The 16,647-nt window shown below is 34.3% G+C and overlaps 1 protein-coding gene across 7 annotated transcripts in view; it reads left to right on the top strand.

Moving 5' to 3' along the window:
- The window catches only part of PDS5B (PDS5 cohesin associated factor B), a 190,877-nt gene that overhangs the window by 114,087 nt on the left and 60,143 nt on the right, over positions 1-16,647 (top strand). For all 7 annotated transcript variants that reach the window (XM_012502078.2, XM_030818548.1, XM_030818550.1 and 4 more), the window contains exons 16-19: positions 2,682-2,821; positions 4,267-4,382; positions 9,918-10,023; positions 12,929-13,089. In XM_012502078.2, the coding sequence (XP_012357532.1) occupies positions 2,682-2,821; positions 4,267-4,382; positions 9,918-10,023; positions 12,929-13,089 (523 nt within the window). The remainder of the gene's footprint in view (positions 1-2,681; positions 2,822-4,266; positions 4,383-9,917; positions 10,024-12,928; positions 13,090-16,647) is intronic.

Here is a 16,647-nt window from a genome sequence, read left to right as displayed (position 1 = left end):
AAGGATGTAATACATAAATTTATTTTTAAGAGTTTATTGAAATCATCATGTAAACTTGTAAAAACTGAATCTGTGTTTGGTATTGCATGCTCTAATGTGACCAGCTGAAGCTAATTCACTCCAAGCCAAAATATAAAGGATATACCTAATAACTTCATACATAACAGCTTCTTTGAAAAAAATATTAATTTGCCTTTTTGCTTTAGGTGATGTTAAGTAAAACGGTATTTCATTTAACAGTAAATACAAAAGGATTATGTGGAACATCTCCTTTGTTCAGTGGAAAAGTAGGGAAAAGTTGCTGTTTTTGCAGGTCGTTTGCTTTTCCTCCCACCTCAAAGATCACTGTGTATAGCAAATGGATAGAGGGATAATCAGAAACACCTGGAGGAATACTTCTGCTGAGCTTCCACTTGGTGATAATGAAGAGATCTTAAGATGGATCTGAGACGCTAAATATTCCAAGATGTGTATGAAAGTAATGTTAAGACACTGAAGATAACAGTAAACCTAACTCACTGGCTTTTGGATTAAGTAATGGGAATATTAGAATGAGTAGAACTTTAAGACCAAAATGTTCTTCTGTCCTGGGAAAACTACTTTCCAGTCCCCTGGATAACTTGCTAAAGCAAGTTGTTTTGTGCTATTCCTTTAAAAAAAAAATAATTTGATGTTTAGAGATGAGATCTTGCTCTTTTGCCCAGGGCTGGAGTGCAGTGGCACAATCATAACTCAAAGCTATCTTGACCTCCTGGGCTCAAGCCATCCTTCTGCCTCAGCCTCCTGAGTAGTTGGGACTCCATGCATGTGTTAACACACCTAGCTAATTTAAAAAATATATTTTTTAAGAGACTAGGTCTTCCTATGTTGCCCAGGCTAGTGCTGAACTGCTGGCCTCAAGTGCTGGGATTACAGGTGTGAACCATGGTGCATGGCCTATCACCTTTTTATAGTTTGGCTATGGATACTGTCTCCTAAAAGAGATCATTCCCTAAGTTCTTTTTTTTTTTTCCTATCAGTTTTCTTCCAGTGAGTTCAGTATTTCCCAGATTCTGTTTCAAGGAATGCTGGTATCCTGCAGGTGTTGATAGTATTGTGAGAAAAAGGGGTTTCATTGTCAAATATGTTTATAGAATGCTAAATTGAAAGAGTTTTCTTTATCCCTTCTTTTCCCTCCCCTCTTTTGCTTTTTTTTTCTGAAATAATAGGCCTTATTGTAGCCTTTATTATGATGCCCATCCATTATGAAGGGGCTGTAAAATAACACTTTCCAAAATTATTTGAAAAATACCTTTTCCTAAACACTGTTAAACTCCACTGAACTGCTAGTGGTCTTTGGAACACAGATTGCGAAGTGCTGCACTAGCAGTTTTCCAGCTTGCCATCAGGTGCTTATTGTGTGAACTTATAAAAACATTCCATTTATCTTCTATAAGTGATCATATTTATCTGTTGTATTATAATGTGGTTCTTTTTCCTTGCAGATTTTTTTCCATTATAGAAACAGGAAAAGGTCATACAGAAGTATTTAGGAGGATTAATATATTTTTAGATTCTAAACTACATTAAGTCATTAAATATCTCACCAAGACATAAAATGAGATTTCAGAATTGTATGTGAACTGGAAGACTACATTTACTATATTCGTATTTTGGGATTCGCTCGAATTTCTACTACTATTTTGATAGTCCACAGAGTTCTGTGTTTTTTTTTTGTTTTTTTTTTTTCAGGCAGAGTCTCCCTCTGTTGCCTAGGCTGGAGTGCAGTGTCGAGATCTCAGCTCACTGCACTCTCCGCCTCCCGGGTTCAAGCAGTTCTCTGCCTCAGCCTCCCGAGTAGCTGGGATTACAGTCACCTGCCACCACGCCGGGCAGGTGTATTCTTTTAGTAGAGACAGGGTTTCACCATCTTGGCCAGGCTGGTCTTGAACTCCTGACCTCGTGATCCACCTGCCTTGGCCTCACAAAGTGCCAAAGTTCCATTTTACAATTTCTGTTATCGGAGATGCTATATTCTAGTCTGGCTGTCTACAACAGTTAAGAAGCCAGGAAAAAAAGATACCACAGTCAACATTTTATTAGCTTTCATAAGTATTTTGATACATAGACACATTAGCCGAATAGTATAAAAATCATTTTTGATTCTACAAAGACTCATTCTTTCCCATGCAGTAATGACTTACCCAGCAGTAACACCTGGATAGGTTGCTCAGTTATATGTCACTGCTAGATAGCATGCGTTATATGTAAACTCTCTGGGTTGGTTTAACAATAAACGGGAATACAGGAAAATAGTTCTTAAAGGTAAAACTTAGTGATTAATCTCTTAAATTGTAAGAGAGCAATGTATGCAACAAGCTCAAGGGGACAGTAATAAAATTGGCATTATTCAGGTTGACACTTGATGCCTTTAAATATTATAAGGGATTACTTAGAAGTAGCCATTTTAGACTTTCCTTGCATATATGTCCCTTCACAATGATCCTGTTTTATATTTCTAGAAAATATATTTTTATTTGTGAAAATTGACTATTGAAGGTGTTTCACAATTTATTTTGTTAAACTAAACTGAATTTGTACATAAGGATTTTAAGGCAATAAAAGGAATGAAAAATATTGACCTATTATTATTTTAAGAATGAAAAAATACTGATTTTAATTGAACTTTAATTTATTTTAAGGAAATTTACCCGATCCTGGTAAGGCTCAGGATTTCATGAAGAAATTCACACAGGTGTTAGAAGATGATGAGAAAATAAGAAAGCAGTTAGAAGTACTTGTTAGTCCAACATGCTCCTGCAAACAGGCTGAAGGTTGTGTGGTAAGGAGAGAAAAGAGCTGATGTTTGAAAAAGCCCCCAAATCTTCTTTATTGTCTCTCACTTTTATAAAAGTAATTTATATTCATTATATTAAATTTGAAAAAGTCACATAAATAACAATGCAGATAAACTATAATTTCTCCATAGAGACAATTGCTGTTAATATTGTGTATGTCCTTCTAAAATGAGATATTATACATAGTTTTGTACATTTTACTTTTTCATTAATTAGTCTTTTATAGTATTTAATAGCTCCATAGCATACCATTGAATACATGTACTATAATTTGTTGAGTAGTCCACTATGTTACACATTTAGATTTTTTCCTACTTTTTGATTACTATGAAGAAGAATATAATTAATATTTTTACACAGTATTGATTCTTTCTTTAGAATAAATTCTAAGAAGTACAATTGCATGGGCTAACAGCTCATTTTTAAAGCCTTTAATATGCTTTGGCAAAGTGTTCTCCAGAACTGAATTAATTTTATGCTAATCACCAGTAATGAGAGTGACCATTTTCTCACACACAACAATATTGGTCAGTATCATTGCTGGAAACAAAACCCAAGTAAAACCAAACAAAAACACAGTTATTTTGATAGTATTTCTATTTGTTAGTCACTAGTCATCTGGCCATTTTTGCTCCTTGGGATTATTGGCCATTCATATTTCTTTTGTAAGTTGCGTTTATAATATTTGCCTGTTTTTATAGAATGGTATTTATCTTACTGATTGGTGAGTTTGTCATATGGCATTTGTTAAGTTGCAGATAATTTTCTGTCAGTTTTAGTTTACCCTTTCTTTTTGTTTATTATGTTCTTTACATACCATAGTTTCTATCTTTATCTAGGTAAGTCAGTATTTTCCTCATGGTGTTTGGCTTTGCTGTCTTGCTTATGAAATCCTATTCTAAGTCAATGAAAATATTTATTGTTGTCAGTGATTCTTAATCTGTTACCTATGTACCTTCTGAAATGCTTTTTAGAGAAAGATGATTCTTGACTTCACCCCAGATCAACTAAATGAGAATCTTCAGAGTTACATACAGGAATCTATAGTTTTAACAAGCTCTTCTGATAATTTCACTTCCTCAAGTTTGTACATCCAGTGACTCTTGGTTTTATTCATTCGTATTTTTATTCTTTTGGAATATTTTTGATGTAATATATGAGACAGGGACCTTACTTTGTTTTTATTCCAAATTATCCAATTATTTCAATACAGTGTATTGACTAGTCTACCTTTTCCCTGATTACTTGAAATATTACCTTTTTCATATGCTAAATCCTTAATTCAGTTTTTTTTTCTAGACTTGTTCAATTCTTACTGTTTATTCCAGCGTCAGTACTACATGGTTTTAATTATTGTTGGTTCTTAATATTTTACCATAATGATTTGTTTAAATGTACTTTTGTAATACTGAAATAATCTGTATTACAGCGTGAAATAACTAAGAAGTTGGGCAACCCCAAACAGCCTACAAATCCTTTCCTGGAAATGATCAAGTTTCTCTTGGAGAGGATAGCACCTGTGCACATAGATACCGAATCTATCAGGTATTTGTATATAAAATACTAAGTTCTCATTGCTGTTCATTAATTTGTACATTCAGGAATCAGTCATTGTTGAGTGTCTGCTAATACAAGGCACCAAACTAGCTATACATCTGTGTGTGTTGTGTACTCCTCTGTATATACTCCTCTGTATATATCTGTGTTTGTATATGCACACACACACACACAGAGACACACACACATATATATACACACTCATCTGTACCTGTATATTTGTTGTTATTCTTGTTATTTATCTTAATTTTAAGGATTGGTTCAAATTGTGTGAGAAATTGTCAATCTAAGCCTAATTCTATCTGTTAACAGTATACCAGACACTCTTCGTTTTTGTTAAGTTGTATAATTTAGGTAATATAAATAAATTTTATTTATACCCTTGGGAAACTAGGTGAATCTGTTGCAAAGGAACAAATGATGCATTTTCACAGATAATTTGAGAACTGAAAATGTTGTTTTTTAAAACAACCCTCATTTAAAGTTTCAGCTTTGATACTACCTGTGATAAGTTGGAAACTTGTTTCTTTTTATCTCTGCATTCCCTTTTGTGAAATGTGGGAGGAAGTGTTTTTTTATTTTTAAACTTTCCCTAAAATGTTTTCCTCTGGTTGATAAAATAAAGTACTTATACAATATATATAGGGCATACTGACTTACTAGTTAGTCATCAGTAGTGTTCTTTGAGGGGTGTATATTATAATCTAAAATAAATAATACTAATGATTTTTTCATCTTATACTCAAACCCTTTTGGAGATGTTTTGTTGGGGAAGGCATTGGGCGTAGATTTTGGTCATTGACCCCTTACAAATAGAGAGACCCTACTTTGGTTACCTGTCAGTCACTTTGGACTCCTTGTATCAGTTTTCATTTGAAGAGGTAGTTCTGAGGTTTAAAAAGCAAGACAAGAAGTAGAAGGCTCTGTATTTGTAAGAGAAAGACTCTGAATCAGACAAATTTATTAAGTAAGTAATCCCATGCCTTCTCTATTCAAGGCAGTACTCTTTAGGTACTGGCAAAGCATAGTCTGCTGTTACACCTTCTGTCAGTAGTGGAATAAAGATTTCAAATCAGTTCAGTAAGATTATTGCAAATAGAGTTCACAGTATTGAAAGAGGATATCTCTAAGGGGTAATATTTCATCTAAGAGGGGAGAATGGGTAAGATTCTGTTTTTATAGAAGTGCCATTCTTGCCATTGAGGTTAACATAAATTAAGCTTATTTGATAGTAAAGAAGAGGGATATTTAGAAAATGATTGCCATCTATTTATAGTGTAATGTGGCATCGTATAAAACTGTTATGAGATGATCCTTAAAAAGCCAGATCGGGAGCAGATTGTGACAGCCTTTAACATTGAGCTTCCTTTTACTTTATCTGTTGAGAACTATGGATGATTGAGATGATGGCTAGGAGGAGGGAAGTAGAAGAGATAGATTGCCAAGGTGTTTTAATTGTCTATGGCTAGTAGCGGAATGGAAAGGAGACAATGTATTTGAGGGAAATTTTAAAACAACAACCTAAAAAATTGCCAGCTTACTGGATATGGGGAATAAAGGCAAGGAAGAACCAGAAATATTAGGATTCAAGTCCAAATGATGTGGAGAATAGTAGTACCTTGAAAAGAATGAAAGGAGCTGTTTTTGAAGGAGGCGAGAGAGGATGTGCTTCCTACTTGTACATGACAACGAATTAAAAAAAAAATCAAGGCCTATCAAGTTTAATGTGAAACTATGAGAATGGATTAATCTGCTCAGATTGTATAGAAAGAAGTAAAAAGATCATGGACAGAACTTTGGAAATTTTTTTTACAGTAGAGAAATTGTAGAAATGTAAGAAGACCAGGTTATTGTAATGTTTTGAGTTAAGATGGAGGAGGTTTTCAGAAGTAAAGTATATGGTGGACAAAGAGACTGAAAACCAGGAATAGATCTTGGCTTTAGGAATCAGAAGGTCATAGTGATCTAGAAGATATGTCAAAACATAAACAATAAAAACAAGTAGCAGTTAGTGCTTTATAATGTGCCTGGTGTTATTCTAAGAATTTATGTTTTAACTAACTTCTTTCTTCATGGATAGGAACTATTATTATTCCCATTTTACAGATAAACAGCAGTAAATTGCACACAGGGTGAGTAACCTCCCCACTGCTGGAGTGCGGAAAACAACATTTAAACCTAGGAAGTCTGTCTCTAGAGCCCACTTGGTTAACCACTACACTGTACACAAAGATTCTACTTTTAGTCCCCTATAGTAGTCAGTGAATGTCCATTTCATCTGACTCTTCCTAACAGTGGCTGTTAAATTTTTTCAATATTTGTCATTTTATAGGTGAATGAAGAGATGTGCCCTTTAAAAATTTTTTTTGTGTTTGAAATAGAAAAGTTGAGCAATTATTAATAAGGTTCAACTTTTTTTTTCCTTTATGTCTTCGCTAATTTTATCCCTTTGGAGAATGCCTATTATTTTTCCATAGGGACTCAGTGAAACTGTCTTTTTCTTATTGATTATAAGAATGCTTTATAAAATAAGGCCGTTCACACAGTTGAATCACCTTTTAAATCTGTTTGCAATTAACAAATACTACATTGTATAAGTAAATGTCAGTCATTTCCTTTGTGGTTTATTTCAGCCTTTGGTATCATATTAATAGCTCTGCTTTTTTACATTTAAATCTGTAATTAGTCTGGAATTTAGTGTAAGGTGGACATAGAGACTTAGTGTTTTTTTTGTTTTTGTTTTTGTTTTTTTTTTTTTTTTTTTTTTTTTGAGTAAGTCTCACTCTGTTGCCCAGGCTAGAGTGCAGTGGCTTGATCTCAGCTCACTGCAGCCTCCGCCTGCTGTGATCAAGCGATTGTCCCGCCTCAACCTTACGAGTAACTGGGATTACAGGCATGTGCCAGCACATCCAGCTAATTTTTGTATTTTTAGTAGAAATGGGGTTTCACCGTGTTGCCCAGGCTTGTCTCGAACTCCTGGCTTCAACTGATCTGCCCGCCTTGGCCTCCCAAAGTGCTGGGATTACAGGCATGAGCCACTGTGCCCCGGTCTTGACCCAGTCCTTTTTACACTTGATCCTAGCCAAAAGGCTGAGAAGCGATGACCCAGTCTTTTTCAAAGGCATATGGTAGATAGTTGTATGAACTCCATTTACAGAGAAATTGATTCTCATTTGATTTGAGGTGTTCCTTTATTATAGCATAAATTCTTACATGGTTTGGATCCTTACTGGATTCACTTTGGTTCTTTAGTCTTCCGAGGTTGTGATACATTAGAGGAAGTTCTTTCATCCCTCCTTCCGTAAAATTTATTGGCTGTTCCCAAGCACTAATTAATTCTTCCATATGAGACTTAGTATGTACCTGTGGAATCTTGTTCCATACCAAATGACATAGAGATTCTGTACATTACAACTTTTTAGCTATTTTTCATATTTTGACTTGTTATTGTGAATAGATTTCTCCTCTCTATTTTTTTAGGTAGCTTTTGCTGATACAGAAAAGTGCTATTGATTTTTGAGTGTTTTGTTTTACCCCACTGAATTCTTAGTATTTTAAAATAGTTTTTCAGTTGATTTTCTTTGATCTTTCAGGTAGGTGCTTTCCCATAGATTTTCGTGTGCCTGGCTGTTAGTAGTTCAGTTGTCCTTCCTCAGAAATCCCTTTCCTAATTACCCCGGCTATGGAACTTTTCTTCTTGTTGTGGCCTTTTTTTGTAGTCCCTCTTGTTCTCTGATGATCTTTTTAATGTGTTTGTTAACTTATTTTTTACTTGCTTCACTTGACTGAGAGCTTCATATTCTCAGTCGTGGAAGAAAATGAGTTTACTTTTGGAAATGTGATAGTTTTCATTCCTGCAGTATATCTAGGTTAAAAAATCTTGGGGCTACTGAAAATATGGAAAGAGGATTCAGATTGAAGATTTGTATTTGGAATAGTTGGAGATAAGAGAATAAGTTGATTAGGGAAAATGAGCAGAAAAAGAGAAAACACCCTCGGAAATACCAGCTGTTAAAGAGATGATCAGTTTAAGGGGACCCTATAATGGGGACAGATACATTTAACTCCTAACTTGATCTTAAATTTGAATATATAATATTTTTGTAGAAACATATTTACTAAACATTTTAAGGAACATTGAATAATTGAATTTTCTTGTATTTTGGTATGTTTTCTGTCTCTGGTGGTGTTTTTTATAAAAAGGACAAATACACACCCAACAGTGTAAATGATTATTTTAGATAATTGTCAATGCATTACAAATGTTTGTTTATATTTTTAGAGATGGGGTCTCACTCTGTCACCCAGGCTGGAGTGCAGTGGTGCATCATAGCTCACTGTAACCTCAGACTCCTGGGCTTAAGTGATCCTCCCAAATAGCTGGGACAACAGGCACACACCACCATGCCAGGCTAATTTTTTAAATTTTATGTAGAGACAGGGTCTCGTTATGTTGCTCAGCCTCGTCTTGAACTCCTGGCCTCAAGTAACCCTCCTGTTTCAGCCTCCTAAGTGGCTGGGTTTACAGGAGTGAGCCACTGTGCCTGGGTACAGATGTTTATTTTAAAATAACAAGCTTGGCTGGGTGTGGTGGCTCACATCTGTAATCCCAGCACTTTGAGAGGCGAAGGCGGGCAGATCACTTCAGGTCAGGAGTTTGAGACCAGCCTGACCAACATGGTGAAACCCCATCTCTACTAAAAATATAAAAATTAGCTGGGTTTGTTGGCATACACCTGTAATCCCAGCTACTTGGGAGGCTGAGGCAGGAGAATTGTTTGAACCCAGGAGGCGGAGGTTGCAGTGAACCGAGATCCACGCCACTGCACTCCAGCCTGGGTGACAAAGTGAAACTTCGTCTCAAAAATAAATAAATAAATAAATAAATAAATAAATAAATAAATAAATAAATAAAATAAGCTTGTTTTTATTAGAAGAAAGCTTGAAAACATCATGTTTCCTTTTGATCGATTGTAGTTCCTTTTCTGATGTTATAATGAGGTTTTATTGTATGTCTGTTACCTAGGTATTCTTACACCTTTTAGGAGGAGGCCTAGGTATATTTCTGACTCTGACAGCTATGCCTGACACACAGTAATATTTGGTAAATGGTTCAGAAGTGCTTAATGTTTCCTTTATCCTTTTCTATTTCTGTGTATATTGTTCTACTTGCTGGACTAATAATCAGTTTTAGGTAATTAAAAATAATTTGTCATTTATGTGTTTGGGCTCAGACATGCCATGGAAAAGATGATGATAAAGATATTGATAGCATTAATAAAGAGCAAATTGAATAACATTTTGACCTCATTTGAATGGGCAAGGGAAAAGAATTGTTTTTGAAAAGAAACATCTGAAAATACTATAGTTGTTTTGCAGTAGTGTTAAAAACCAGCTGTATCAAATTTGTATTTGGTTCGGATATGTATATATATGTATGTGCACATATATGTAACACAGGATTATTTTTCTTAGAGATTGCTAGTAACATTTGAAAAAATGACTTTTTTGGTCATATTGTAGTGCTCTTATTAAACAAGTGAACAAATCAATAGATGGAACAGCAGATGATGAAGATGAGGGTGTTCCAACTGATCAAGCCATCAGAGCAGGTCTTGAACTGCTTAAGGTATCTATTTAAAATTAAGTGCCTAATTAGATATCTGTTTAACGTATACAGTTTATATTATTTGTTCTTGATGTTTTCTTCTTAAGTTTGTATAATCCAAAGTAAAATTTTCTCAGTTGTTTTAGATGATTTGGAAGTTGCATATTTATTCTTACATGTAATCTGATTATTTTGGGGTTTAAATGCTATAATCTAGCCTAGTACTAATTATATTAAAATAGTGGAATATAATTCAGGGTGTCATTAGTGAGCAAAGAAGGTACAACTCTACTGTAGAATGAGCCAAATTCTTTCTAAAACTCTGTTTTTTTTTGTTTCATAAAATATTCTGTCCTTTACTGATTGTAAAAATATTAGTTCATTATTGACAACTTTATATAAAATTATAAAAAACATAGGTTGATCATCCATAAACATTAGTTTCTTTTGTTTCCTTTTAATCTTCAACAAATGCATAGTTGGGATTGTTGAGATCAAACTGAATATACCATTTTGTATCCTTGACTATTTTCCCTTATTAAAGTATATGCATTTTTCTTGGTGTTTTTCAAGAGTTTTTTTTTAAGAGTGTCTAAAGCAGATCTGGTTTTTGGCTGTCATTTAGTAGCTGTCTGCCTTTGACCACATTACTTGCCTCACTTCCTCATATGAAATCGAGATAATAATAAAGTACTTGTCTCGCAAAGGACGTTAAAGCTTGTACATGAATTTCTTAGCACCATGCCTAGCTCATAGTAAAAATAATAACATTTTTGAAATGGTGATTAGCCCATATTTGGGGTATCATACTATCCTACCGAGGTAGGAGGCAGGACTGGACTCCAGAGGCGGAGCTCAGACACAGGACCAAATTGAGGACTAGCTAAAACAAAGGCAAGATAGAAGCAGCTTTCCACAAGACACACCCACCAATGTGCCTTGTCAGTTTACCGTTGCTATGGCAATACCTGGGAGTTACTGTCCCTTTCCTTGGTGATGACCTGATGACCCAAAAGCTACTCCCCCTTCCCTAGGAATTTCTGCATAAACTGCCCCTTAGTCTGTATGTAATTAAAAGTAGGTATGAATATTACTGTAAAACTGCCCTGAGCTACAACTCTCTGCACCCTACCTATGGGATAGTGCTGTTCTGCAGAAGCAGTCATAGAGGTGTATGTAACACCTCCGGAGCTGTAAGACTGCTGCTTCAGTAAAGCTATTTTCTTCTACCCTATCACTGGCTTGCCCTTGAATTCTTTCCTTGGCAAAGCCAAGAATCCTTGCGGGCTAATCCTCACTTTAGGACTCTCCTTTCTCTGTATCACTAGTATTTTCCTATTGTTGAATATTTTGATTTTTCTACTTTTATTCTTACAAACAACACTAAGCTGAATGTTTCTACATAAGATCTCTTGGTAATATCTTATTTTTTAGAAAACTAGGAGAGCATTACTGAGTTAAAGAGAGTGACCACTTTCAAAATTCTTGGAGCAATGTATATTTAGATTGCTGTACAGGGAAATTTTACCGATATATAATCCCATCAGTAGTATGTGAAGGTACCCGTCTTTCTAACCTTCAAAATATGGAATATAATACATTTTTAAAAGATTTGCGAATCTGATAAGCAAAAATAATGTTTTAATTTGCATATTTAATACTAGTGAGGTCCACCATCCATATGTTAATCATTTGTGTTTTCCCTATGATAAATTCATCATTTTTGTCCTTTGTTCATACATCTACTGACGTCTCTGTCTTTTGTTTTTTTTTTTTAACTGATTTAAATGAGCTTTTTATTTCCTTTGCTTTTTCCTGGGACATATTTGATATATGTATAAACATGTATTCTCTTATATGTAAATTATCAAGTGTAGTAACCAAGTGAATACAAGTGAAAAGTAAATAGAGTGTCAAATTAAATTGAATATTAAAAATACTGTTCAAGTTCCCTGAGTAGTCTTTTTTTCTTGCCTACTTACATCCCCTTACCAGGTATCATTGTCCTGAATTTTGGATTTATTATTCTTTCAATATTCTTTATAGTTTTATCATCTGTGTATGTATCTCTAAATAACATGTTGCTTATTTTGATTATTTTAGAAACTTATAAATGTGACATTATACTTAGTATATTTTTCTGCTGCCTGCTGTTTTTTTACATTCCACATTTGATTCCTTTTGTTTATTTTATGCTTTAAAAAACCCTATCTTGTACAGAGGGTTTTTGTTGTTTTTGTTTTTTAAAATCTTAAACACAACCCATCTGAAATTTATTTTGAAAGTGTGTTGTGGGGGTGAGGGGTCTAATTTGATTTTCTCCCAATAGCTATTCAGTTTTCCCAGGACTATTTATTTTCTGTTGACTTCTTTGTAATCGCTTACAATTTATATAATGTAATTTTTTATATATTCTAGAGTCTACTTACTGCCTTACATTTTCTGTTTCATGATTATTCTAATGTTCGTACCATTGTGATTTGGACATTGGAACTTTATAGACTTCTTTACTATCTGGTCAGTCTAGTTTATTCTCTTCTTATTCAGTCTCTGCTAATGATGTTTATTGAGAAGATGAGAGATGTTTTGTTAAATTCTCTCGTCATGTCCCCTTTTCTCCTCTCATTCTCCACCAAAAAACTTGAACAATAATCAAAATCTAAATTATTTTGACTAAAATTATATTAACATGTAATTTAATTTTGGAAGAAATTACTTCATTATCTCATATGATCTTCCTACAGAAGAACATTTCCGTTACATAGTTGAGTATGTTTTAAATTTTATTTATAGTGCTCTCAGATTTTGGTTAACATAATTTTTTTTAATTGACTTTGATTTATAGTATTTCTAATATGTAATATTTTGAATTTGTATTATAAAGATGAAAAAGTTTTACAAATCATTTTTATGATTCATTTTATAGGTACTCTCATTTACACATCCCATCTCATTTCATTCTGCTGAAACGTTTGAATCATTACTGGCTTGTCTGAAAATGGATGATGAAAAAGTAGCAGAAGCTGCACTACAAATTTTCAAAAACACAGGAAGCAAAATTGAAGAGGATTTTCCACACATCAGATCGTGAGTTGAGTTTATTTTCAGAAATATTCTGGACATCAGAAACATAATTATTTCTTGATTTATGTAATAATTGGAATCTTTCAGGTTTTGAGGAAAAACTGTCTAGGTTATCCTAAGTCTGTAATGTTCAGTTTAGATTCTCCTTTCCTGGGAGAAAGGGTTGATTGGTATTTTAGAAGATGCATGAATGTGGGGGATAAACATGGCATATCTTTCTGATGCATCAGTTAGATAGTCCCTGGTATATTATGGCATAGAATACACAATTCATATGAATTTAAGGTATGATGGGAAATTTCAAAGGAATTTCATCAGGACTATCCATGATATTCTTTAGTTTCCTCTGTGATTTAGGGTACTGAAACAAAAAAAATTCAGAAGCAGTACTTTAATTGACACAGGGAAGTAGAGAAGCATGGAATACTTACCTTAACAGCAGTGCATTTTTTTCTGTGTTCCAGTATTTCCCATAATTGCAAATTGAGCTGTTATCCTGGGATAATCATATTTCAAGATTTTATAATCAGAAGAATAAATCTTCATTTCTTACATGGCACTGCTTACTTCTCTATGTATATCTCTTCTTCTAGTTCTTGGAGAGAAGATGGAACAGGTGGTTCTAATACTGGCATAGTCATAGGTGGTTGCTTTCACCTCTACCTCATCACTTCTGGCTTACCTATTAGTCTGGTTAGTTGTGACTGGGGTACCATGCTTTTATATGGAGAAGAATTGCCTATGGGTCTTTTCCTTAGAAAGAGACTGAGAGTAAAGCTAGCTCGCAATTAGAGTTTCAGATATAATTTTTGTTATTCCTTTCTGTTCATGTGTACTTAATTCTAGAAACTGCTGATAAATAGAACAAAGGCATTATTACTATTTTCTTTGTCTTTTTTTTTTTTTTTTTTTTTTTTTTTTTTTTTTTTTTTTTTGAGATGGAGCCTCACTCTGTTGCCCACGCTGGAGTGTAGTGTGGTGTGATCTCAGCTCACTGCAACCTTCACCTCCCAGGTTCAAGCGATTCTCCTGCCTCAGCCTCCTGAATTACAGGCCTGCACCACCACATCTGGCTAATTTTTGTATTTTTAATAGAGACGGGGCTTCACCATGTTGACCAGGCTGGGCTCCAACCCCTGGCCTCAAGTGATCTGCCCGCTTCCGCCTCCCAAAGTGCTGGGATTACAGGCGTGAGCCACCACGCCTGGCCTTGACTTCTAATTTTTAAGTAATCCCAGAGCATAAGCTTCCCTTTGGGTGGTGCTATGGCTCTCCTAGTCAGATCAGAGATGAGAGTTTGGTTGTATGTATGTGTATGTGTGTATTTGTTGCACACACATATGTAATACATATACATACACACACATTATGTATAAAGTGTATATAACAATATATCATTTGCTGAATGCCCACTTATTATACTGTCTCATTTAAACATTGTAACAATTCAGTGAAGTGCGGTTATTATCCTAGTTTTCCAAATGAGGCATCTAATGTTCAGTGGTAAATGGATCCAGGTCATATAGCTAGCAAGTGACAGAGCCAGGATTTGAATTTAGGCCTGTTTGGCTCCAGTGCCTATGGTGTGATATCCATTACAGCAGTTTCTTTTCTAATTAGAGCATCGACAAAGTTCAAATCTGGCTTATTCCCTGGAGGTTTTATTATTTTCATTCTAGATTGTTTTTCCCTAGTAACTTTTATATTTTAAAGAAACATGGTTTGATATATTTGTAGAACCACAAGAACAGGGTCAAAAGGTGGACATTTTAAAATGTACATGGAGCATTTTAAAATGTATTGCTTTAATATGGAACTGAAGTATTTAAAATATTTGATTTATATACTGAATATATTTAAGATACTTCTCATGAGGAGAATTAACTCAGCTGATACTGAATTCCTACAGTGTGCACACACTGTTCTTGATGAAATAACTCATAATAATTTCTTCCAGGAGATAAACTGTGTCTGTAGATTTAATGTTTTAAATTATTAAATTGGGTGAGTTGATTTTGAGGAAAAATAATATAGTTAAGAGAATGTTGATTAAACTGTCTTCCCTTGAATTCATGAAAATAATTAAAAAGAACCTAAAGAAAAATGTATCTAAGTAAAGCTACCACAAACTGGACAGAATTGGCACCAGATGTGCCATTAAGACTGTATTGAAAGTGAGAACACTGACAAGGGATATGTATTGGCAGTGTACTGTAAGTGTCCTATTATTTGCTAATTTAGAGGGAGGATATTGCTGTATGGACACACTTTAAGAGAAAGAAAGAAAACCTGATTTTAGCTGTACTAGGACTAAAGAATAGGCTTTGTGGTCATAGTATTTTTCTTTAGGTCAACCTGTTTACCAGGAAGAGCAAAGTTTAGTGATGAGGTAAGACTAAGGAAAATCATGAAGGAAATATCTTTTTACCGACTTTACAGGAACAGAAGAAAATTATACGCTTAACCCATTAAACAAAAAATGATGATGAGTTATGGGGTTCCATAACGATGAGTTATATGAGTTCCATTGTGTCTCAGCTAGTCTCTCAGGAGTCTGACTCTCCTAAACGTAGTTAGATGTACCAAAACTGAGGATCCTGTCATAGCATGTGATGTACCCATAGCTCAAGTGACTGGTTGTTATCCTTGTAAGAGTTTTAGCAAATTTGGAGATAAATTACACAGAGAAAAAGGACTTACTACCTTTAGTCCTAACTTCCATTCCTATGCTACTTAGCTAGGTGATGAAGCAACTGTAGCCTGAGTTGGGAGCTTTGATGTTAATTTTTTAAAGAAGTGTTCAGTCATCTGGGAGATGCTAACTATACTTTTGTTTAAATAGCAAAGCCAGAGAGAATTTTTCTTACTCAAAGATGAATGAACAGAATACAGATAAGCAAGTTAACAAACACAAAACCTATGTAAATATCTTAGCATTCCAAAGTAACTGATAAGCAATATTTAAATAACTGTCTTAGACAGTTATTTAAGCTGCCAAGGAAGGTAAACAGCAAATGACATGAGAGAAAAAAGATAACAAAAATGAAGTAATACATGAAAAAGAACTAAGGATATTGACTATAGAATATAATTTAATATAAGTAGCAAGAAGCAGAATAAACAATGTGGAAGATGGAATTAGTAAGCTAGAGATTTGGCTTGAGGAAATCTGCATAGAATATGGAGAAATTGGAGAGAAAAAAATGGAGTTAAAGGGAATGAATTGCAGATAGTGAAAAACCATAATTGACATTTTTGGAGAAGACAGTAGAATAATGGGAAGTGGAAAATATTCAAGAGAATAATAATAAAAATTTGTTTTGAATGATTTAAAATATGAATCTGGAGATGAAGACTCATTTTTGGAAAATATACTGGTGCAGTTTGCTAAATTTTCAGGGATTGCAAAACTGATTTCACAAATACGAAGAAAAACTAGTTATATCGGGGGACCTGCCCTGATAATCACGTAGGTTCTTTTCTACTTTTCCTAAGCATCAGCCGGCTTGAGAAATAAAGGGACAGAGTACAAAAGAGAGAAATTTTAAAGCTGGGCATCCA

Source organism: Nomascus leucogenys, chromosome 9 (assembly GCF_006542625.1).
Source record: "Nomascus leucogenys isolate Asia chromosome 9, Asia_NLE_v1, whole genome shotgun sequence".
Lineage (NCBI taxonomy): Eukaryota > Metazoa > Chordata > Mammalia > Primates > Hylobatidae > Nomascus > Nomascus leucogenys.
Note: the sequence above shows the minus strand (reverse complement) of the source record. Positions and strands in the feature narration are given on the sequence as shown.